The sequence below is a fragment of the Aphelocoma coerulescens genome, chromosome 4, assembly GCF_041296385.1.
Source record: "Aphelocoma coerulescens isolate FSJ_1873_10779 chromosome 4, UR_Acoe_1.0, whole genome shotgun sequence".
Classification (NCBI taxonomy): Eukaryota; Metazoa; Chordata; class Aves; order Passeriformes; family Corvidae; genus Aphelocoma; species Aphelocoma coerulescens.
In genome coordinates, this window is record NC_091017.1 from 66824852 (window position 1) to 66848819 (window position 23968).

The following is a 23968-nucleotide window of genomic DNA, read 5'->3' on the forward strand; positions in this document are numbered from 1 at the left end:
CAGGCAATTCAGACTGGCTGACAAAATGTGCTTTGAAAAGACCAGAGCCCAAAACCTCTGAATTGAATGAAAAACCTCCCAATGTCATTATGAAATCTGAAATCAGGTCTTTGTTTCAATATTGCATTTCAGGCAATGTCTGTGGTCTATCTCATTTCAGAAGGCAGTAATTCTTGGTAAGCACTGATTTTGTTTCATTAGGACCATTTTTGTTCAGGATTCACTCTGCCTAGATTTTAGCACAACAAACTGCCTTAAATGTAGTTTGGGTTAAATTAGTTCTGTCCTACTCTTGCACCCATTTGAAAATACACAGGCTGTATCATCTAAATCCACAGTGCCATTTAACAGCAGTAACTGTTCTGCTGAGAGTTATGATCTCTCTGTCCATGACTGCTCGTATTCCCAGCAAGTCCTGAGTATTTCTTATGAGTGTTTCAGCAAAATTCATCCAAGAATCCATCATTCTTCCTCATATCCTGCATTGTTTGTGCTTCTCTGAAACTGCATCCAGTTTATAAAAGGAATTCAGAAATATGTCTATGCTGCTAAAATTGTTATCACTGAATATAAATACAGTAATAGATTATTCAATTGAATCAGGAAAAAAAAAAAAGAGGATAAATAAATAAATTCACAGTTATGTTGTGTGCTATTCGGGGAGAATATCACACCACTTCAAAAATGACATCTCATTCAGTACCCTAGAAAAAATAAACTGATTACCCTGCAGAGACAATAAGCCACAATAAGAACTTTGAAAAGTTTTGAGAAAACTTTCTCTGTTGTTTGAAAAACCAAAATGATGGAACCATGGAATAGTTCAGGTTGAAGGGACCTTTTAAGTTCATCTGCCCAAGATCCCTGCAATGAGCAAGGACATCTTTAACTAGATCAGGAGGTTGCTAAAAGCCCCATCCAAAATAAGAGTTAAAATAAGAACAAGAGGACAACTACTGTATGACATTTCTTGCTTGCATATAAACCTCAATTTTACATGGGTTGTTGTCACAGAAAACAAATGGTTAGAGGATTATTTATCAATGGAGAAAACCTGTAACAAACTTAGGATATATAAGCAGTAGCAAAATACAGCAGCTTACCCTAACAGATCTACTTCAAGGAAAGAAAATAACAGTCTGATATTACCAATACTTTATATTCCCACAGAAAATGAATCACTGCTCCTTCACCCACTGATCTCTCCTTTGGGAAACTGCACTTTCTAACTGATTGCAAATATTAAGCAGAACATACATACCAAGTGCCAAAATATTTTAATAATATATCATCTTAGAGATGTAGGTGTGTGAGTGAATTCTGATAAGTGAGAACACTCAAAAAAACTGCAAAGATATTGAAAAAGAGGGAGAAAAATGGTCCAGAGGTTAAAGTATTGAGCTATTATTCTGTTCTTGGCTCTACCACAGACTCCTGGTTTGACCTTTAGCAAACAGGCTTGTCATCAGGTTTCTCAGGTGCTAAACCAGATCTCAAATGTCTCAGCTCTCCCTCCATACAAGAAAAATGATCCTTCCCTAGAAAGCAGCTGCGATGATGCATTGTGAGAGGTTTAGACACTGTGGTGATAAGCACCGCAGAAAAACAAACTACAGTGAGATAAAACTTGTACTGTCAGTCACCAAACTGTGAGGAGGTGTTTTTCAAAGTGACATTTTCATATTATTTACTCTAAAAATAGGAAAATTTTACTTTTCAACTGCACAACTGTTGTACAGTAAGCATAGTAAACACAGACGGCATAGAAAGCAGACAGGCAAGAGCAAACGTGTAAACTCGGAGTGATGTCAAGCTGTGCTCAGATTCATACTCAGACCTTTCCTTTGGCACCCATGTGTGCTGAGGAGGAATGTGGCTCCAAGAGGGCAGCTCTGGCCAGAGCAGGAGACAAAGATGGCCAGACTGCAGAAAATACTCGCTTTGAAGAAACTTGGCACACTTATTTATGTCCTATGTAAACCCCTGTTTATATAAAACAAAGAAAATTTTGTTCTACTTAGGAAATACACCTGTGGATCTCATTGCCAAAGGATGCTGTAAGTGCCAACATTACATGGCTACAACGGTGGAGAAAGAGATGAAAGAGAAACCCACTGAAAGCACAGAAAACACATCACATTGCCAGAGAGTTAAACTAGCTGCAAACTGGGAAAGGATGAGACCTGCTCACCCAGTTCTTGGTTTTGCCTTAGCACCAACACATGGTATCACTGGGGACACGATACTGACTTCAAAAGACTTTCAGATGGACCAGTTAAAGCCTTTCTCAAGGCATTTCAGAATAAACTTTCCAGGAGACACACACACTTTCTTGTTGCCAAGACCTGAACGCCCCCTGGCTCCAAGGAGAGCATTTATGGTGATGTGCTTAGGCTGCACCACCAAGGCCAAGAGACCTTCATTCCCACTGATTGATGTTCTGCTCCTTCTCCTCTAATGCAAAAGCCTCCATTTATGAAGCCATCCTCTCTTTTGAAATAAGGACACATTTTTAAAAGTAATCAACAGGAAACAGCCTGCAATTTAGAACAAGTATGATTATCTAGTGATGAAAATATCCACATCACAGACAAACATGCTGTCAGGTCACATCAGAACAAATGCAGATATCACACAACCCCCCTTCAGTTGTATTTCTTCAGGTATCAGATTTACCTCAGGAGAGACAATAACAAATACACAACCTAAATCCATTGATGATACTAACTAAACAAACAACATGACCATCAGTTCACAAATGGAGTATTAGCAGAAAACTACAAAGAAAAAGATGCACAGTTATCAGTTAGCTGTACTGTGATATTCACTCATATATCAGTGTAGTTCAACACATCCTATAGAAAAAAATAGCACCTTTTAATTCCACTGCAGTTCAGTAATGGTAATTTGAGCCTTGGCACAATGGTGTGTTTGGAAAAGGTATCCATGTAGTGCTACGACTTCAGTTGTAATGTTTCAAAATGCTATTAAAATTAATTAATTATTAAAATAACCTAATTAATTTGTCCCGATTTGAAAACATTGCCAAGTACAGAATCTCTCATGTCACTCTGCACATGCATATTCTGAGTTTACAAAAACACTTGAGAAGTGTTATAAAAAGGCCTGAAGACCTTTCTTTCACATTGCATTTATTCTGCATCTTCTCAAGGCAAAACCAAGCACACATTCTCTACCAGCTGGGGTGCACTGTGTTAATTTTGGTAGCACAAATACAGCCAGAGAGACAAAGCTGTCAACATGTACAAGTACAAACCAAGGTTCAGAGGAATGAATGCAGACACCTTGATATGAGCACCATAGCAACAGCCTCCAATAAATCTTTTTAACCCTCTCTTAAAGATATAAAAGAGAAGAAAACTCTTGAAAGCGTTTGAAAAGTGAAAGCCAAAGTGAAATTAAATATAACAATGCCATTTCCCTTTGCCTGTACAGAGGAACTATACTGAATGAAAAATACATTTATTTGTCAGTCTTTTTAAGGGCATTAAAGCATTTAGCTGTTTCTTCTGGAAAAAGAGGAAGTATGTGGAGGGCTGTGAGCCCTTTGCATGAGAGCCCTCTGCACTCCCTTGGAGGAGAGGCCTGAGGGCAAAAAGACTTTTCCCAGAGATAAGCAACCTTCCTCTGGGTCATGGTGACAAAGTGAACCACCCCCAGCATGTGTTGTTTCTATATGGTAACAGCCTGTACCCAGTTGGCTAGTTGGTTTCTACCCCACTCCCTGCCTTTCCTATAAAAAGCCCCTGTTTCTGCCCCTAACCCAGGGAGCCTTTGTCCCTGGCCTTCCCTTCATAGGGACTGCTGGACAATAAAAGCCGCCTCTGTGGAACAGCAAACGAGGCTCCTGTCTCTCTGTCCCCGAGCTCGCCTTGGGTGATTTCACAAAGAGCTGAATCAGGAGAGCTGGTACCACTTGTAGCAGAGCAGTTGCTACACTTGCTGAATTCACCTGCTGCCCAGGGAGGCCTGCCACCGCCCCTGGAAGAGTTGTTCCTTGCAGGATGCTCTCTCTAGGAAGGTCCCAGCACACTGGGTTGTCCAGCCCTGGCTCTCTGATAGCAATAGAACTAGAATTGTCACTGCTCTTTGAGGCTGTTTTTGCTTCCCACAGGACAAAGTGGGAGCAGACAAAAAACTAACAGAGATGCTCAGTTCTTGTCCAGACCTGGTAAATCCCAGACTAGGGGGAGCACTGCATAGACAACTACTTTTGCTGCCTCTCTAGCTATGCAGCTGCTACAGACACCTAGGTTTTTTCTTTTACTTTTTCTCCTATTTTCTCTTTCTTTTATTTCTTTCCTTCTTTCCTTCCTTCTTTATTTCTTTCCCCTCCCTCCCTCCTTTTCTCTTTTCCTCTTTCCTTTTATCTTTCTTTCTTCTTTATTTCTTTCCTTCTCTTTCTCTTTTTTTCCCCACTCTCCTTCCTAAAAGAAATTAAAAGAAGATGGATGCTGCATGCAGGGAACAGTGCAGGGAAGGGACAGGACATGAAAGAGGGATGATCCAGGTAAGCAGAGTTGCACGGCTGGGGCCAGGGTGCAGATGATGGCACACACAGCCTCAAATACACCATGCCTGTTTCAGTCATCACTGAGGAGCAAAATGATGGTATGGAGATGTAGTACAGTGGGGATCACCAAATACGTCCCAGAGACTCTTATCAGTCCACCTGTCTTCTGAAAGAGTATGGACCAAGGGAAGGAATTGAGACAGGGAACAGTATGTTTTCTCATTTTTTCTGCCAGTTAAGCCTGAATCAAAGCTTGATCTTTTTTTTTCATGTTGTCTTCCACGTAACTTTTGATCTTGGTTGGAGCAGTAGCCTTCTGTTTTTTTCTGACAAGTTCAGAAGTTTATATTGCTTGCAAAAACCTTTCTAGAATAAGGACTTGCAATTTGGCCAGCTTGGGTTTTAAGCCTCTCTAAGTCTTCTCTTGCCAGAAGTCCCTTTTGTCTCCCTTTGGTGATATGCACAGCCCAGCAGTGAAATGCAATGCAAATGCTAAAGGATGTGCTTTCCCCTGTTGCCAAGTCAGTGAGCCCTGCACAGAACACAGGACAATGAATACAGCCCTGAGCAACAGCCCCAGGGTTTCAGGCAGACCTATTTTTAATAAAAACACTTGAAATTTGAGAAAATGCTACTTCTGTGATCTTTCTGGAAACTAATCAAAATTTGATTCAAGAAAAGCCAACCAGAATAGCTATTTTCCTACTATCAACTACAACCAACAATTATGTTCAAACAAAACACGAAGTGACTAATCCCAGCCAATGTAAGCAGTAACTCTGAACCCAGCTCCTACTCCTGCCTCAGTGATTACTTCTGCTAGACCAGGACATTCATTGGTATTCAGGAGCTGCTGCATGAAACAGAGCTTCAGGAGGGCTGTATCCACACACGTATTTTTCAAGCTGTTATACTCTCTGCATGCTGATTGAAACCCTTCCTGATGAGTCTATCCATGCTCCTGAATTTTAGATCTGACATTATATTCATTTAACCTCATGGCAATGTGAGCAGGTTTCTATTCACTGAAAAGAAACAGTCATCTCATCTCTCTTTCTCCACATACATTTCACTGAAATAGTAGTGGTAGAATTGACTGGATAGCCCTTAATTCCACAGTAACTACTTTGCAATCATATTCTTTTTCTAAGTGATTACTTTCACAATAGAATTGAAAATAAAGCACCTTTGAAAAGAAAATTATTCTCAAGAAATAACTGAAAGTCTCAGTAATAAAGATATTCTTTTTAATGACAACTCTGCGTTATCTGAAGTGAAAGACTTTCAGTCCCTCATTCAAATTGTTGCAAGCTCAAGAAATACATACTTCTGCTTTTCCCCTCAATTGTTCTCACAGTCCTTTGTGTTTAGGGCACTTGTGAAATAGCATCAGCTCTTCTTCACCCCTCACTGGGAAGGGATGGCTTCATCTACTCCTAACCAGTGGTCATGGGATAAATGCCACGTGGTAGCATTTGCTGGAAAGACCACTCTCTCTTTCCCTGAATCTATTTTTTCTGTGCTCCATTTCCCCCTCTGTGTAATTGTAGTAGTGATATTTCTTTACCGTGTTTATTCAAAATAAATGCTGGAGGAATGGAATTTTTGAGAAGCCCACATAGCTAAAACACAAAGAATTGTTTTACAAAAGAGTAAGAATCACTGAAAATGAGAAATGGAGAATGCTCCACAGTGTGCAGCACTAGACTGTTGTCATTCCACCTGCAATTCTTTACACCCTGCAAGGCTGCTCAGTGTTACCAGACAGGCTCAAGACAAAGTAGTTAGAATTACACATTTTAGCTGTGGTGGGAATCAAATGGAATGAAAATTCCCTGGTGGCTGGGAGGGTACACAAGGATCAATAGAGCAGACATGGATTTCAGGCCTATGGATTTGTTTCCAGTTAAAATGCAGAAAGTATGCACAGATGTATTTATTTCTTGTGTTTATATGTTTATGCTAAAGCAGGAGAAATTTTTAAAAAACCAACAATGTAGCAGAAACATATGAATCAACAAAAGAGCTTCAAGGGGTACCAATTAGGAGACATCTGTTAACATTGGTGGATCTGTGCTCAAGATCTGGCTCCAAGTGAAATTTTCACAGATGTGTAATATATCACCAGTGTTTCACAAAGCACATCCACATTCTTAGCTTGCTGGTTTTTTAATTCAAGCATCAGGAAGAACTAAGGAAAAAAAAAAAAACCAAACCATAAAATTTCCTATTGAAACTGATGGAAAGATATGACCAACACTTAATTTCTGTAGTGCAATTGCATGGCATATGAGTAACTATTTGCATTTCAGCCCACTGCAGCAGCAGTTCCTGCCCACAATGGCATCAGCCTCAACCAGAAGGAGCAGATTTCTTGTGTCAGCAATAGAGCCATGCACTCACTCCCAGGCAAATCTGTCTCCAAGATAGCCTTGTAGGCTCTGTAGATATTAACTGTGACGCCTCTGAAGATTTGTTGGTGCTCATTTTGATTAACACAATCTCTAAGCAATAAAAGCAAGACTCTCCCACAGCACAGTGAGTTACAGCTGAGCCTGGCAACATCCTGGACATATTGGCTTCATAATATCCTTCAGTCCCCTGTAAAGTGTCTGTACTTGACGCCCCCAGGGCTCAGCCCCAGTCCTCACTCACAGAAGCTGGAGAAGGAGCAAGAGCTGTTTGGCATGAAAACTGGCAGCAGTAAGTTAAATGTTTTCATCAAAGACGTATCTTTCAGTGTGACAGTGCCAAAATTCAAGTGTTTGCCAGAAATGTTTAATTCATTCATCAAAAATCTTCTAACGATGGTTCTGAAGTGATAGGCTAAAGTGTTGCTTAACACCAGCAGGTAAAGAGCACAGGGGTTACTCAGCCTCTCTGCAGACTGACTGCTCCAAGGGTCCAGGACAAGTCTAATGCCAAGCCCACATGACTGTGTTTCCTCACTTTCTCTGCCCACTGAAATTAAGACACTTGAAATATTCGATTTTGAGACTTCAGGCAACTACATTAAGGATTTTGGAGGGTTTAGACAGCGTCAAGGCTACCTCTCTGGCAGTATGTTGGATGGGGGGAATACCTCTGCTTCCAAGCTTATATTCTTTCAGGTGGGAGAGGGCTATCAAGTTGCATCTTCACATGATTTCTAGGACTGTTTTATATACATTTGACTGTTTCTGGAGAATGAAATATTAAAATATCTCTTTATAAAACACTCACCTTGTAAAGCCCTGATGACTCATTAGGAAGGCATTAGAAAGAAAAAAACCCCAACTCTTAAATAAGAAAGCACATGTACATCTATGATTCTTCTAGCAAGTGTGATCTGTGTCAGCCAGTCAGCTGCCCCTTGCCAGCCCAGCCCCTCAAGTGATTACTCACAATATGCTGCTCTGGGAGCAGCACACAGCTGGAGAGCCTCCACTGAGCCACCAACATCTAATGTCTAGATGGCAAACATGTTTCAGGATCAATCAGACACCAAGCTATGTAGTCCCACTGACACTGGACTACTTTGGGACCACTAGCACATAACTGCTAATTAAAATTTAGGTAACTGTGGAAAACAACAGTTCAAGGCTTCTAAAATGTAGGTGTCTTTAGAGAAGATCCGATTGAAAATCCTGTTTTAGATGTTGAATCCCTAAATACGTATCTTATTATTAGCACTAATACAAGGTCACATGATTATGGATTTAGCCATGAAGAACTGGTTTAAAATGAACAACTCTTTTATCCAACCATTTTGTAATATATTTTGCCACTAGTAAAAAAAAAAATAAAATGGCCTACTTAAATAAATTCAAGGAAAAGGGAAAAAGGTTTTCAGTTATTTAGAAGAACTGAACAAAAGAGGAAAAGGAAAGTGGAAACAAACCAGCCTAAATGTTTTTATTTCATTTTGTTTAATATGTGCTAAACAAGTTTTGTTTTTTAAATGAAAGACATTCCTTCCTTATAAACATTGATTGGTTCTAATACCATATTTGTTTGAAATTGTTCCCACAGCAATTGCAGCCAAGAGATGAAAAGTTCTGGTTTTGTTTGAAAAATGACTTAATAGCAGTAAAGCCCCTCTGCCTTGCCCAAATATATTTGTTAGTCTAACAAAACATAGTTGTTCTCTCTCCTAGCCATGATGTCTGGAACTCAGTATCTTTTCTGCAAAGATGTTCTGAGATGCACAATGAAAACGCACCTATGCCTTGCAGAAGCTATACACGGCAAAAAAGTCCAAGAGAAGGAGAAACCATCCTAGGGTAGTGCCTGTACCTGTCTCTCAGTTATGAGGAAAGCCATGACATTTAGCTTCGATTAGACACCATGACATTTAGATGGCCAAAATAAAGCAAGACAAACTGCAGCACATACCCTGTGCCCAGAGCGTGCTTTGACAGCCAGAACATGCCAGCAGGATTTTGTGCCACACTGAATTACCCTCTAGAGTGATACGACACTGAATCACTGTGTGCAGAGGTTGTATTAACCAAACCCTGACATCTTTATCTATGTAAATAGTATCACATTTAAGGAACTATTCATATGCGTAAAAATTGGAGGACCCAGGAAGATGCCCAATCATTTTTGCAGGGTTTTTTTTCCCCCCCCCATAATTTATAGAGCTTTTCATATCACAGTTTTCTTATCACATGTTCTTAGCAAATATTACTTCCAAATGAAGTGCTCTCCCTATAGATTGCACTTAGGAAGAAAACCTCTCAAACACAGACAAAAAAGCAGCAATACAGTTACTCTCAGAATAAAGTAATTTCATAACCTCATTGTATTCCTTCCACACTCTGGGCTTGCTATAAGAAATTAACTTTACTCTTAACAGCAACATACAAAATGCATTTAAAGATCTTTGTCAGCACATGCACCATTACTGTTACAGTTTCCTGCTTGGCATCAAAAACCCACAAGAAATCTGCTGAACCCACAGCTTTTCTGTGCCTGCTTTGGAGGAGACAGCTCACAAATCCCCTTTCCACCACTGCACTGCTATTTGGGAGTGAATTTCCATGAAGGACCTTGTTGCATATTCAACAGCTGGCTGCAAACTGCCTTATTCTACTGCTGGTATGATTTTTCACTGGTTGTTCTATTTGCAAGTGAAATGAAGTGCATCGAGGCCTCGGTTCCCAGATCTTTATTCATCCACCACTGGGATTCACACAGGCTTCCTGTTTAACTCTCTCATGACAGAAAACTAAAGCTGGATGAAAGGAGTTGACAAAAAAGCCCAGAGCTTTTTTTAGGTTTTTGGATCCCAGAACATGTGACCAATTTTCACATCTCCATTCAAAAAGACAGAGACTCTGGAGGGTAAGGTAGGAGCTGATCTGTAGGGAATCAATTCATCTTGGGTGCTTTCTGAGGGTGTTGAGCAGAGATGATACAGAATGACTGTCTGGGCTTGCAGACACCAAAGATAAAAACCCAGTGCTACAAGCAGCTTCTTAGCACTGACACAGCTGGGACTATGTTCAGAAGTTAGAATGAGATCGCAAAGTAAACCTACATTTATATATTTGTCTAGTAGACCTCATTAAAAAAACCAAAAAACAAAACCAAACACCTCCACAAGGATTATCTTCTTCAACTGGGAACACACAGAGTTTCTAGAAAACTACAGACCTCCCTAGCTGCTGCACAGAGCCATTCTCCTCACACAAGGACAACCACACAATTCCAGCTCTGCGTCTGAAACCCACACATGGGACCAAAACCAGTCCATGGAACCCAGCACTTCATTTGTTCCACTATGTGTGCAGCCAAGAACACATTCTTCAAAGAGTACTATATCCCTTCAAGAAGACAATCATGTTAAGAGCATGCTGATTTGTTACACAAATAAGGTGAAAAGTTAGTAAACAATTGTGAATCTTAACACATCAATCAAATTGGTTAGACGTGGCTTTTCCTCTTCTCTCCTATGAAAAGAAAGTGTTGTATTATTCTAGAACTTGTTTAAAGGCTTACATCTCTTTCTAAGCCACGTAAGTTATACTGATAGATTCTGTAGTAATCCTGGTTTGTCTGGGTTTCATTAGATTTCTTTTTTTAAGCATGGCAGACTACATTTTTTTTTGAAAGTTGTGTGCAGAAAAGCAATGTGCAGTACCCCACCAAGACAGGCTTGGCCACCGGCATTTCAGGTAGCCACAAAGCTACTCAGTGTTCATTAAACCATCATCTAACCATACAACTAAAGAGAAAACAAATTAAAAAAAAGCCAAAACGTGGGGATTCATGTGGGTTTGAACCATTAGGGAACATCACGATCTCTAACATATTTATTCTCCTGGAAAAAAAGGGAGGTTTGGGAAAGCATAAAGCAAGGACCAAGATGGTAATTTTAGAGTGATGAATTACCAGCAATCAACAGCAAATGAATAAAAATCTGCTGGCAGACATGACAAAATTTAATTACTAGTGATGGTCAAGCCATAAGCAGAACAACAATATATTGGAAAATTATGACAAACAATTATACATTTATCCCAATTAGTACAGACATTGCACATCTATCCACTCAAGGCATTTTATAATGGCCTTTCAATTGACACTCCTGAAAGAAATATTTTACTTCCTCTGAAACACTGCACAGGGATATTTCTGCTCAGTTGAGTAACTATAAAACCATTCGCATATTGTAACCAGCTGTCATTCTCAACTACACAGTATCAAGGAAGACTAAATTCTAACAGCAATGCTCAAATTTACCAAGTTCTGCCCTCATACTCTGAGTGTTATTTTGGCTTGGAATGATACCTGCCACTTCCATGTTTTGGGTTATCTTCTTATTGTTATCTTTTTTCAAACAAAAGTGGTTGAAAATACACAGTCTCTTTTTGAGATAGCTTCTCCCGATGCCAAAATTGAAGAAGATGCTCCAAAGAAGTTGATTTTTTCAACATTCACTTCCCTGTGTATATAACCAAATGTCTGTCTTCTGCTTTTCAGAGGAATCTCTGAACCTTGGAGAAAACAAATTGCTTTCAGTCAATGTGACTCTTAAGGTTCTGGATGAGGTGAGAAAAATAACTAGTGGTTTTATATACCAACAAGCACAGACTGCTCAAATACAGAGGTGGGCATTAACAGTTCTCATTAAATATATTAATGAGATTAAAATTAAATTTATGTCACAGTTTGTCTGCAACACAAAGGCAATGGTGAGCACACTGTATAGTCTTTCACAAGTGTGGAGTCTGACTGAATTTCCCTGCCTTGCTCCCTGTGAATAACAAGAAAACAAGTGGAAAGACAGCACTAAAGACCTGAGCTGGTGGCCTTTGCCAGTCATTTTCAGAAGAGATCTTGAGGGGAGAAAGAGAAGGTGGAAAAGGCTAGATCCTACCTGGAACACTCAGCTCGAAGGATAATGTTCATCACTTCACTATATTGCTATTCATATGAACTCACACACTGCAACACACACCCCTCACACACAGCCCTCAAGAGCCTGTGACAATACAGCTTTTATAACTCAGCAAGGAAAATAAGCTTTATGCTGGTACACCTATGGCTGCACCAGCTACACAAGCACAGCACGGGCCAAAGAGGAGTGGACTTGGCATTTGATGCTTTGAAAATCCCACTGTCTGTCTTTCGGGAAGCTGGAGCTGTTGACGAAAGGCAGTGTAATTATTGGCACTGGGCTGTATAAAGGTAACAGCATAAAAACTTAACATTCCCCAGAAGAAATGAAGGTGTTAAAATAGCAGCTGGGTAAATACCAGATAATGAAAGAAAGCAGAATGAGTTCCCCAGGTTCAAATAAGGCAGACAAGCATTTTGCAGAAACTAACCTTATTAAAGAGACATTATCACTTTAAAAATTCATCTAAACCCAAAACAGTTATAGCAATCAGTGAAGATAAAAGTTACCTATTAAAAATAACAATTATTTCCACAACAGTGTCAACCCTTTAACTTCCATTTTTACATTTTTCTGTAGTGAAGTGCCAGGTCCATATAGATATTCTTACTTTTGTTTATAATAGATTGACTTTGACACAGATAGTCTCTCCCAGAATATCCAGTTATTCACTCTTGGTATGAAATCTTCTTCATTAGGCTTAGCATGTGTTTTCTGCTTCATAATAAATTAATACATAATATCAAGATTAAAGAAATTAAATATAAATTTAGGATAGGAAATCTCAACCCACTTGTTTCACAGAAGCATTTTCACCTCAATCACTGCAGGACATTTTTTGTACATCTTCCCTAAAATGTTTTTCACCACGTGGGATCCTTTTTATTAAAAAAGCACCAACCTTTAAAATGTAATCTTTTAAATAAAAGCTTGACAGAGTGAGGAATATGTATTGCATGCTAATCCAGAATCCAGATATCCCAAGCCAGAAATACAGCAAGGTGAGCAGAAAGGTGGGTTGTTGATAATGCTGAGGAGCCTGTGTGTAACTAAGCCTCCTGAAAATCCTGAACCCTGGGCACATGGGCTGTTAGCTGCAAGCTAACATTACTGAAGTGCATGCTGAAAAAAATCATAACAAAGCTACAGTTAATTAGTCTAGCATGGAGAATAATTTCTTCAATAAAATTTACCATTGCCAGTAGGTTGTGCCAGTTTTTTTACTGGGTGGATTAAAGCATTGGTGCCCAAGGACAGTTACTTTTGTTCTTTGTATGTTTTGGCTCCTTGTCCAATGGCTTCACACTGAGGGAAGACAACTGTGCAATGGAGATGGGAGTACACACAGAATTGTCAAGGGCAACAGGAGAAGCAATGAACTTCCAGGGGAACACAACTGATTTGGAAATCTTTCAAATACTTAAGGATTTGGCCTTATATTACTTCTTTTATTGATGACTGTGATGCCAAATGGGATGAATTTGAATGGCTTGTCCAGCACACAAATTCTTTGGGAGACTTCAGCTGTGAAATAAGGATGGTAATACGTATGGCACAGACACAAAACTGCACAATCAACAGCTGGGCCTCCTCTGTCCTCTGAATGACTCAAAGCTGAACATAAGTCAACTCTTTACTGAAGTGGGCTATGTCCTAGTTAGTACTTCTTTCATAAGGCACAAGAGATGTTAAGATCTGGACGTTACTTTGAATATGTATTGCATGATATGTGAGTGACTCATAACAGGGAATGACTTTCCCTGCCAGAATAGTTACAATCACTGAACCGCTTCAAATTTGTGATGAGGTGTGAGAGAGTTACAAATCAGCTTTCTATTGCTAGACACAGAGATTATTTATTAAGGATAATAAATTGATACTGTAATCAATATTCAGATGGTGCAGTTTATTATTGTAACCTATTAGAGCTATTGGCCTCCATGTCATATCTGTGATGAGTTACTGTCATTTCCCTCTTATCTTGTAACAGTGAAGAGTCTGGGCTTGCAAAGAAATCTTGGAAGAGACTGACATTCAAGAAGGTACTTCAGCTTTCAAGTGCTCCTTGCAGCCATGAACACAGTCCAGGTTTTCCTGTTGCTTTCCTGCCTAGGGCCAAACCTCCTTCTGAAACACCTGAGGCTCCTCCTATACAGCTCTGACCCACCCTAAGGCAGGACAGACCCTACTCTTTACCCACCCCTGCTTTGGGGATCAAATACCAAACATGTTGAAACAGCAACACTGAACTCCCACAACCCTGACAGACTCCTCCTTCTGTCACAGCAAATACTTCCACGAAAAGACTGAAGAAGGCAATCAAATAATAATTAGGATTGTCAGTCTAATTACTGCATACATTTTCTGATGCTAATAGTGGTAGGAAACACTAATTGTTGTTTACTGTGGGATGACTATTTAAACTTTTCAGAGAAGTGGGGAAAAAAGCTGCCAAGTGCAAACACGCGTACATTTTAACATTTTAATTTTTAAAATAATATGGCACCCTATTAATAAAAAGACACAGAAGATCTGTACATGAAAAAATACAAAATATATGACTACAATACCCTCAGAGCATAGCATTCAAACACAGTTAAAACCCCCTCAAAACAGGCTTGAATAATATAAAATATTAACAAATACATCTGCTTATTTGAATTAGCTTTTTTCTGTCCCTCTTTTTAGGGTTCCTATTTATAGGATTCTTCGAGTCAACTAGAAAGTTTAAAAATTAACTCTTTTTGAAATGTGAAATTATATTCTCATCAATTTAGAGAAATTCAGGAATAAGAACTTCAAAAATACCTAAAACTGTGAAAATTGGCAGCACTGCAATCAAAAGAGCTTCGGAAGGCATTACATGTCCATTTACATTTTTCGCTTTTCTACTGAGCAAATGTGGTGCCACTACTTCACCAAGAAAAAGACTGCCACAGGTTGTAAATATTTAACAGCTTCAAACTGTAGCCACACTCACAGTTCAACCAAAGTAAGTTTAGAAACAACAGCAAAAAGCTGAAGTTACTCCAGGAGGTAAGGCCAAGTACACAAATATATGCTGAAGATCTGGACTACCAGCTGCCACTGTAAAAACACACACTGCAGAAGGAACATGCAAAGCCTATTAGAAACACCATGTTAAACAGTAAATTAACAAGAATAACACAAAATCAGAGGACAAGTGGTTCATCCACTTCGTCTCTTCATGTCATCTGCTATACTGCAGCTTACCACAAAAATATAAATACAAGAATAGTAAACCAGTACCTACTATATATAATAAATAACCTTTCTATATAAATTATGAAAATACAGCTACAGAAAAATCAGTGCAAAAATGACCGAAATGTACTGAAGGAACACAGAGTCCTGCCTGCCAGAATGTGCATCATAGAACACCCATATTTCACCTAGTGCAACAAAACACTGACAAGAATTAAAAAATGCAAGACGCACATCACTAACTGTGCCATTCTAAAATTACAACTATTTCCAATATCAGACAAATCAGATTAAAACAACACAAATGTTATTTGAACCGTAAACTTCATTCTTTCTCATCATTTTACTGAATTTTAAATAACTTCCTCCTACCTAATTGATACTTTAAATGGAAGTTGCTCTCATGAGTCCATGTTTGCGTGAGCAGTCTTTTTAGAATTAAGAAAGTTCCTTTTCTTTTTCCTTGGAAAATTATGCAAAGCAAGTAATGGATCACTTGGCTCACGGAACAAAAGTATCTTCTCCCCTGTGTCTAACAGCTCTATAGCTTCAGCAGTTGTAGAGTTCAGAGAAACAGGTGGATCAGGCTGTTCCACAGGAGGATGTGCAGGTGAACATCCAAGATGAATGAATGCTGCTTTTTCCAAGACAACAAGTTGCTTCTTCTTTATTAAGCTACATTAATGAAAAAAATTGAGTTTAAAAATGCAAACTGGAGCAAAACATGCGTAACTTCCTATATCATATCTTGACATAGAAGTGGTAACTTTGGAAGCTAAAGAAATCATATTTCAATGGAGAGAATTGTAATTTTCATTCTAATCCCTAATAATTCATGTATCATTTTATGAGATACAAAACTGCAAAAGTAAAGGTAACCTTATGATAAATTAACATAGAGAAGATGAGCAATGTATATGAAAAATGTGAACATTTTGTGGATATGTACAGAAAAATCTTTTTTAGGTATTTACTATACTGCTTATTATATGTAAATATGTTGTAGGAAACACAAGCACCAAATAGAACAGTATTAGAAAATACATACTTATGAATTAACTTTCTGATTTCTAATAGTTATAAGAATAATTTCAGGACATTAAATAAACTATAAAAAAACAGACAAAAAAAACCCCCAGATGTTTGTTCTGGTTTTCTCCTTACCTGTCTTTTCTCTTGTTTAGAGAAGGGATCTTTTCTAAACTGTTTATCAGATCTTGCCTTACTTTGTTCTCCAGTGCTTGCCATAACTCTTGGTTCCTCCTGAGGGGGCAGGAAAGAAAAAAACTTCCCAGCAGCAAATCCCCAAATATACACATTTTTCTCCCCTCTCTGACTTTAGCTACCAAACCCATGACAGCAATACCACAAATACAGTCATTAAGAGTGTATAAGCACTTCTGCTGCCCTGCCACAAATCATTTAAATCAGCTAAGATCACAACTCAGGGCATGGTCCCAAGACCCTTATCTGTTCCTTGACAACCCACATCTGCCAACTAGAGGGCTCAGTGCCACACCATCTGCTTTTGTCTCCTTCCCAAGTCATGGCAGGGAGTTGGGAGAGCAAGTCCAGGAGCATCCCTTGGTGTTACTGCATAGATTTCAGCCCAAGTTGATGGGGCTAAAGTGGAGTGATAAAGGCCCTGAGAGTCTACCAGTCTCTGTGAGAAAAGGGAAACACAGTGGCCATTTGGAACTACAGTAATTAAATACAAAGGGACAGACATCTGCAAGGTTGCAGCTTCCATTACTAGGAAGGAGTATCTCCTTTACATCTTTAAGAACTACAGACACCTAAAACACAGTGTGTTATGAACATGGTACATAAAAAAGTGGAAGGAAAGCATTTTAACAAACTCCAGGCAACAGAAAGAAGACGATCAGAACAGGATTTATAAATCTATGAAATAACTGTTTAATTAATGTACTTAAAATTTTTTTAACTTTTTATCGATCAATTTATTGTAGTTAAAATATTTCACCAAATAAGGTGGCAGTTTCAAAGTATTTTTACCCCAGAAAAGCATTTCAAAACTAAACTTACGCACCTGTGATTTCTTTCTACAGCTGTCAATCTCATTGTCCAGCAAATACATATACAGGTAAACCAACACTCTTGTCTTGCAGTGGTCTACCAGAAAACATCACACCTACCTTTTCTTACAGCTGCCAGACTCATCTGCATTACTGTCACTTTCAACAACACCATCTGAATATTTACTGATGGAATCGAGGACAGAAAGGACTTCACTTTGTGAGCTGGAGGGCAGCAACAAGTTCAAGAACCTGTGCAACATCCTCATTGGCACCCTCGTCAGTTTAGCTAAATACCCAGCCAGACGGAGCTCCTAGAGAATTAAATGAGTAGAAGACAGATAAATTTAGCATTGAAAATAAATTTTAGCCACTTTTAATTACTGTTATTAAATAAATAGTCATTATGGAAACAAAAAATATTACTGAAGGTCATTTTAGTAGTGACAATTTTGGTGTCAAGTGGTCACACTTCCATGTTCACTGTTTCTACCTACACTGGCCCATGTATATAATGGCTGTCCATTTCATCTGGTATTCAGGCAATGCAAATGCTGAACAACCAGCTGATCTTTGCATATTTGCTTAGGGCATGTACTTGATGCCCTTTGATCTGAAAAGTCACAAGGCAACTATTCTAACATGTAAGGCTTAGCTCATTTATGTATTCTACTACTATAAGGAAATCCTTTCATGATAGCAAGGAAGCAATATGGCATTTCTTAGTCTGTAAAATTAAAGAGAGAAAAATAGCCTCAAAAAACTTTACATGTTGTCATGGTTGACCACTTCACTGTTCAGCTTCTCTTAACACCAGATTCTGTGATAAGCTCAGAGCACAGCTTGTAACATTTGTTAAGAGGTGAAGGAAAACACCTACTTTTGTTTTGGTGGTATTTTTTTATTTCCAAATGTCCCATCCATTTTGGCCCAAAGGTCAGTAGTAAAGCATATTCATATAATGTTCAAACAGACTGAGTTCAAATTTAGTTGTTCTATAGACACTCAGCCAGCCCCATTTCCTGCCCCACTCCAAACACCAACATTCCATTGCTATTTTCTGCTCTGTTGTCATAAATACTGTGTCCCCAGGGCTGTTTCTGCAGATCCCTTATGTGTATCAAATATGAAAAGTCTACAAAATATTGAGAACTACATGGAAAGAAAAGAGTAAGGCAAATGAAAGCAAGGTAAATGTTTCAAAGAATGCCAGAAAAAAGCTGTTGTTGTCTATTCAAACCATACATGTAACTCAGGCAGCTGAAGCTAGGCAAGACATCCCAAACACTCAAGATGATTCACAACAGCTGAGTTATCAGCACTCTGCAGACTCTCCTCTAAGTGTTGATGGAGGAGATAACTACAAAGCCCACCTCACATAAAACCCCACAAGGTCCCACCATCTAGGAAGACTGCCAGGTTCTTTGTCCACAGTGGTTTCAAAAAGTCACAGCAAACATTTGAGCCCTGCCTCTTTTTCTACATGATAACTTTTCAGAGGAGTGAATGCACCTAGGAGATCCCTGGATTAACTGAATCTTCTTTGAAAGAAACAAAGCACCACCAGCAAGGCAGTATTAAACCAAATTTAGACAGCTGCAGAGAAAGGATAAAAGAAATCATCAACCTCCTTTTCCCATAATTGTTTTCAAGCAGAGAACTCCTCTCCAAAAGGTAGGAAAACTAGTCATGGCCTCTTCAGTGCTGTTACAGACATTCCATGGAAACCACTGAGATCACATAGAATTAGCAAGACAAAATCCCAAGACTGATGGTAAATTGATGCAGTTCTTAAAGTATTTTCAGCTTGAAGAGGCACCAGAGTTGAACACCAAAAAGATGTTTGCTCAGGTTGCTTAGTGGAAGAAATTATTTGATTCTCCTCTGGAGAGGAATGCAAATAGGAGCTTAAATCTTAATATAGACACTTAAGTCTAACTTCTATAGTACTGTGTTGCAGTTCTGGTCTTTAAAAACTGTTCTTCTAGAAACCTACGAAATACAACATTAAGTGAGAATAAACGTGACAGATCTCTGAGACCTATTCTGCTCTTTTTTGGCTAATGTTCTCAGGACCTTTAAACCAGTTATTCTTATATGGATATACATCATGACTTTAGTACTGCTTCCTTCTGTAGCAGTTTCCTCTTTAAAATGTTTTTTCTCTGACCCTTACCTTTCTGTACCAAGTATGACTTGGACTGAGAGGCAACCCTTAATACTTTTCTAGCACAGAACTGACAAGTAAACAATTCTGTAGGATGCCACAAAGCTGTCAACAATCCCAAAAGTGGCACAGGTGCCCGTCAGCCAGCTGCACGTGACAGACATACAGCAAAGGGAGCGCTGGTGTGTGAACATGCACCAGCACTGAGCACCATTTGCAGGTGCTCACAGCTACCCAGAGCAGCTTGCTAAAGTTGAAAGAAGTGAATGTGTAAGCAAACACAGGAATGGTCAGATCAAAAGTCTCCAGCATGGCATGAGTTTGATTCTTCAAGTATGTTATTGGTAAAATACCACAAAGGTCAGGAATTCATTTTTCTATAATAACAAATGGATACAAGTGCTACTTGTGCCACCAACAGTCTCATCTGTATTCCCAGAATCTTGACAAAATAAAACCAGGAATGAATGGTAGATTATGAACAGCAGAACTGTTTTTAAGTATTTGCACTGAGCAATGTGTATTTAAACAACTGATGCAAGAATCAATGAACTCAAGCCATGCTGTGTTTCAAGCTTCCTGTGCTGTTTCCAAATGCCAGCCTGCCTGCATCGTCTGTTGTATCTAAAATGCAATTAGTGCACCTGGGCTACAGCCATGAGTTTATTCAAAAGTAACAACTCAGCCAGAGGCTTATAATCCTGAACTCACTATCATTCAAGCAAATCTCTTACTGACCTAGATCTGCTTTGATAAGGATGTAAGTTGAAACATAAAATACAGGAAAGTGAACCTTACCTGTTTTTTTTCAGAGACAATGCCATCTACATGTCTGAAAACTAGTCTAAAGGGGAAAATCCTCTTTAAAGAAAAGAATAAGTGTAAGACAGCTATAGTTTCCTAACATTTGTCAATGTAATGTGTTCTAAGTACATCCAAAAGTAGGACTGTGTAACATCGTGAGCCTTAATAAATTAGTAAGTTAATATTCTACTAAGGATATACTTCTTAACAGTTGAATTAAGAGAAGTCAGATTTGGAATTATAGTTAGGAGTTATACTATTATACTTGCTGAAAACAGAAATTCTTTTTTATATATCTGCAGGGTAAATAGGTATAGGTTTTATGGCATTTCAATAAAATATGTTGCAGGGTATCTCTGGGCTACACTTTTTATGAAATAATACAAACACAAAAACCCAATGGTATATTTGATGCATATTTACACAAATAAATTATTTCTTCAGGGAATCTTATCAATGAAACAAGTACCCCAAGAATATAGTGAACAGCGTACCCCATTTTTCAGGTACAGTGAGCTGACAGCGATGCTTTTAAATCTCCGTCTTCAACATGTCGAGATTTACAATTATTAAAGGTCATTGTTCACCTACTACGGTGCAAAGAGAACAGGGTACTGTGAAAATGAAGATGTACTCTGTTTGCACATATATATGATCTCCAAAACAATGATTTTAACCTCACCTTGTAAAATACATGCCATGCTGTTGAGAAGCCCTTTCACAATGTATCTGCATCAGAGAAACTTAACAAGCATCGTGGGAAGACAAACTGCTATAATCCAAGGGGAAATGGTCAGTGACCTGTTACACCACTCAGGCACACAGAAGTCTATGGGGCTGGACGGGATCCACCCACGGGGATTGAGCAAACTGGCCAAGTGTTCACTGGGGCATTTTCTATCATTTATCAGCAATCCTGGCTCACTGGAGGGGTGCCTGTTGACTGGAGGTTATCAAGTGGGACCCCCATCAGCCCAGAAAGGCTGGAAGGAGGATCTGGGGAGCTAGATGCCTGGCAGCCTGACCTCAGTGCTTGGTAAGGTTATGGAACAGGTCCTCTGGAGTGACTCAGCAGAAACAAACTAAGACACAGGAAAAGCTGAGAGACCCTTAGACTAAAGTGGTCCTTCCTTGACATGGTGGTCTCTGAAGCTCCCAATTCATGATACAGGGGGACTGTGACCACTCTTGTCCCTGGGAGGTGAGATACTTGGACACAGAAAGCTGCCCCACCAGGTCTTTTTTGATGCTAGCTACATATCTCACCCAAGGCCTGCAGATAAAAACTGGGGTCAATCAAGCAATTCATTGTTAAGGCCTTTGTAGGACTGACAAGCAGTCAACACACAGCAAATTACCGGAAGACAAGAGACTTGTTTTGAAAACAAGTAAGAGTAATGATACTAGAAAATTTAAGTAGCAGTCCTGCTATCATTTAATTTTGAAACATAGTCAATGCAAATCATTCTTAACACTCATCAAAATCTAAACAAAACCCTTGTTTCATTACATGAAAATCAAACTTTAAATCTGTCTGTTTACCAGAAAATCAGGCACTTTAGTTCTCCACAGAATGAAATGCAACAGGACTGAAAGGATTTGTAAAAGAACAAACAGAAATATAATTCAGTAAAATTCAAAAGGCTGAAAGTAGGTCAGAATTAACTGAAGTGACTGTCAGTATAGGCTGAAAACTGGTAGCAACTACTAGCAGAGAGTAACTCTGAATACATCTGTAATAGTTCCCTAAAAAGAAGAAAAGCTGATATCCAGACACAACTGTAACTTAAACTTGCAAGTTTTGTTCAATTTCATGCTTACCTGACTATAAATTGCCAAAAATGCATCCATTTCTATATTTTCCAGGAGATCTTCAAGCACCACGCAATTCCATTGCTCATCTCTCAAGCTGAAGTGAAAGACAGAATTAACACTGAAATCTTCCCAGGTGCAATGACTGTATTATAGGAAAAAAAATCTGAAGGTCACCCGTTCGGGAAGCATATCTGTCTGTCAGCAAAGCTGTTGAGAGCAGCCTAACTTCTAAAATATGCCAAAGTCTCTTCCCTTCTTCCCTGAACCCCCAAGCAAACGTGAGACCAGAATCTCAGACTATGCTTTTGCACACAATTCAAATCTGGAATCATTCCAAAACAATGCGATTCAACCTGTCCCCATCCTCTTCTTTAAATTTCATCACCACACTTTAAGGCAAGTTGTGAATCTTTTTGTAGCTGAAATATGATATTAAACAGTTAACTTCCTCATTGCTGGTGATTTTTTTTTCTAGACCAAAGCATGATGACATAATGTACAAAACCTGTAATGTACAAAAGTACAAAACTTGTTTCTTCCAGTAAATTTTCAGGTAAAAACTAGTTGCAATTCCTTTGAAGGCTTCCCTGATAGATTACCAGCTTGTGGATACTCCTACAGAGATTTATCTGATCTTCTACTGACTCTTCACTTCTCCAACAGGAAAATTGTTCATCTAAACTGAGTAGGGCTCCAGCCTTTTCAGAATTAAAACAGGCTTACCACTATCACAGCCATTTTTAATATATCAGTGGTTTCATGGAGAACACTCTTTCTAATGGAAAGCACACTTTGAGCATGTTACATGAAGCCTGAAATGTGTTAGGCTTTTAATATTGTGCAATACACATGGAAATGTCATTTCTACCTCCTGTAACCCTAATGAAAGCAATACAAAAGGCTGCAATAATTTTGCAAATTATCATCCATTTTTGCTAGTCAGTCTTTATGACAAGACAGGTGCTTCTATATACCTCCCAAGAGGCATTTTATTTGTCACTGATTTCTTTACTTAAAAACTGTCCAGGGAAAATTGAAATTGAAGAAGAGTTTATACATCTCATCAAAAATAACTGTGTGCCAGGGAATTCAGTCTACAGTACAACAATGTAGATGGAAATTCAATTTAAATTGTCTCAGCTACCTCCTCTGACCCCAGCAGATCAAGTATCTCTGAAGTCCCTACCTATCTTCTTGAGAGACAAAGAGGATTAAAACTCTTTTCCTCCTTACTGCTTAGGAGTATCATTAGTTTTCCATTATCCCTGTCAAAAAAATGGTGACTGCCATGCAACACAGCACGATTTATATGCTACTAAGTTATTATTATTTCATGTTTCTTATTTCAAAATTCCCAAGACTCCTCAGTTATGCTCTGGGCCACAGCACAAGGTGGCAGTGTTCAAACACAGATGCACAGTCCCTCCCCAACAGAGCAGAACATTCCGCCTGCTGTTTCTCCAGGATATCTTATGGTCCTCAAGAACTGCGGTAACACAGTAAAACCCGAGACCAAAGAACTTACCTTTGCTGGAACAGGTTTATAAATTGTCTACATTTATTCATGGCCTGTCTTAACAGAACTGTCACATGTCTTTCTGCATTTGTGTCCACAGCTTCATTTGAGAGTCCCAAACCATCCAGAATCCATCTCTGCCTACTCATTAGATGCTGCTGTGCTGACTCCTTATGCAACATCTCATACTCCAGCTTCCTGCCAAGTTCTTCAATCTCCTAGAGGTTGAAAATGCATGATGATAAAAAGTTCTAATTTAACTTGAAAGAACGAATTTCATTTGGAGTGAAGAAAAAAGAGGATGATGGTATCAGGTTTTTCTGATCTTACTTTATTAATTTCTTATTCTACCCACCCACTTGCAGTCATTACACTTTTCAATTCATTGCACAGCTTCAGTAAACACGTCTGGCTCATTATGAATATCAGAACAACAAGGAAAGCTACGACTCAATTTTCATTGTGTTAAAAGTCAATGCTCTCT

At 38.9% G+C, this 23968-nt stretch overlaps 1 protein-coding gene across 8 annotated transcripts in view; it reads right to left on the reverse strand.

The window, feature by feature from the left end:
* Positions 1–10821: 10821 nt before the first annotated feature.
* The window catches only part of EVC2 (EvC ciliary complex subunit 2), a 73984-nt gene continuing 60837 nt past the window's right edge, over positions 10822–23968 (reverse strand). For 5 of the 8 annotated variants that reach the window (XM_069014467.1, XM_069014461.1, XM_069014463.1 and 2 more), the window contains exons 18-22: positions 23494–23702; positions 21975–22110; positions 17303–17496; positions 16311–16409; positions 14390–15821 (exon numbers count right to left, since the gene is read on the reverse strand). In XM_069014467.1, coding sequence (XP_068870568.1) covers positions 15548–15821; positions 16311–16409; positions 17303–17496; positions 21975–22110; positions 23494–23702 — 912 coding nt within the window. In that variant the 3' untranslated portion in view covers positions 14390–15547. Of the gene's footprint in view, positions 11518–14389; positions 15822–16310; positions 16410–17302; positions 17497–21974; positions 22111–23493; positions 23703–23968 lie in introns of those variants that run through there. The other 3 variants (XM_069014466.1, XM_069014465.1, XM_069014460.1) reach the window with 2 other exon arrangements.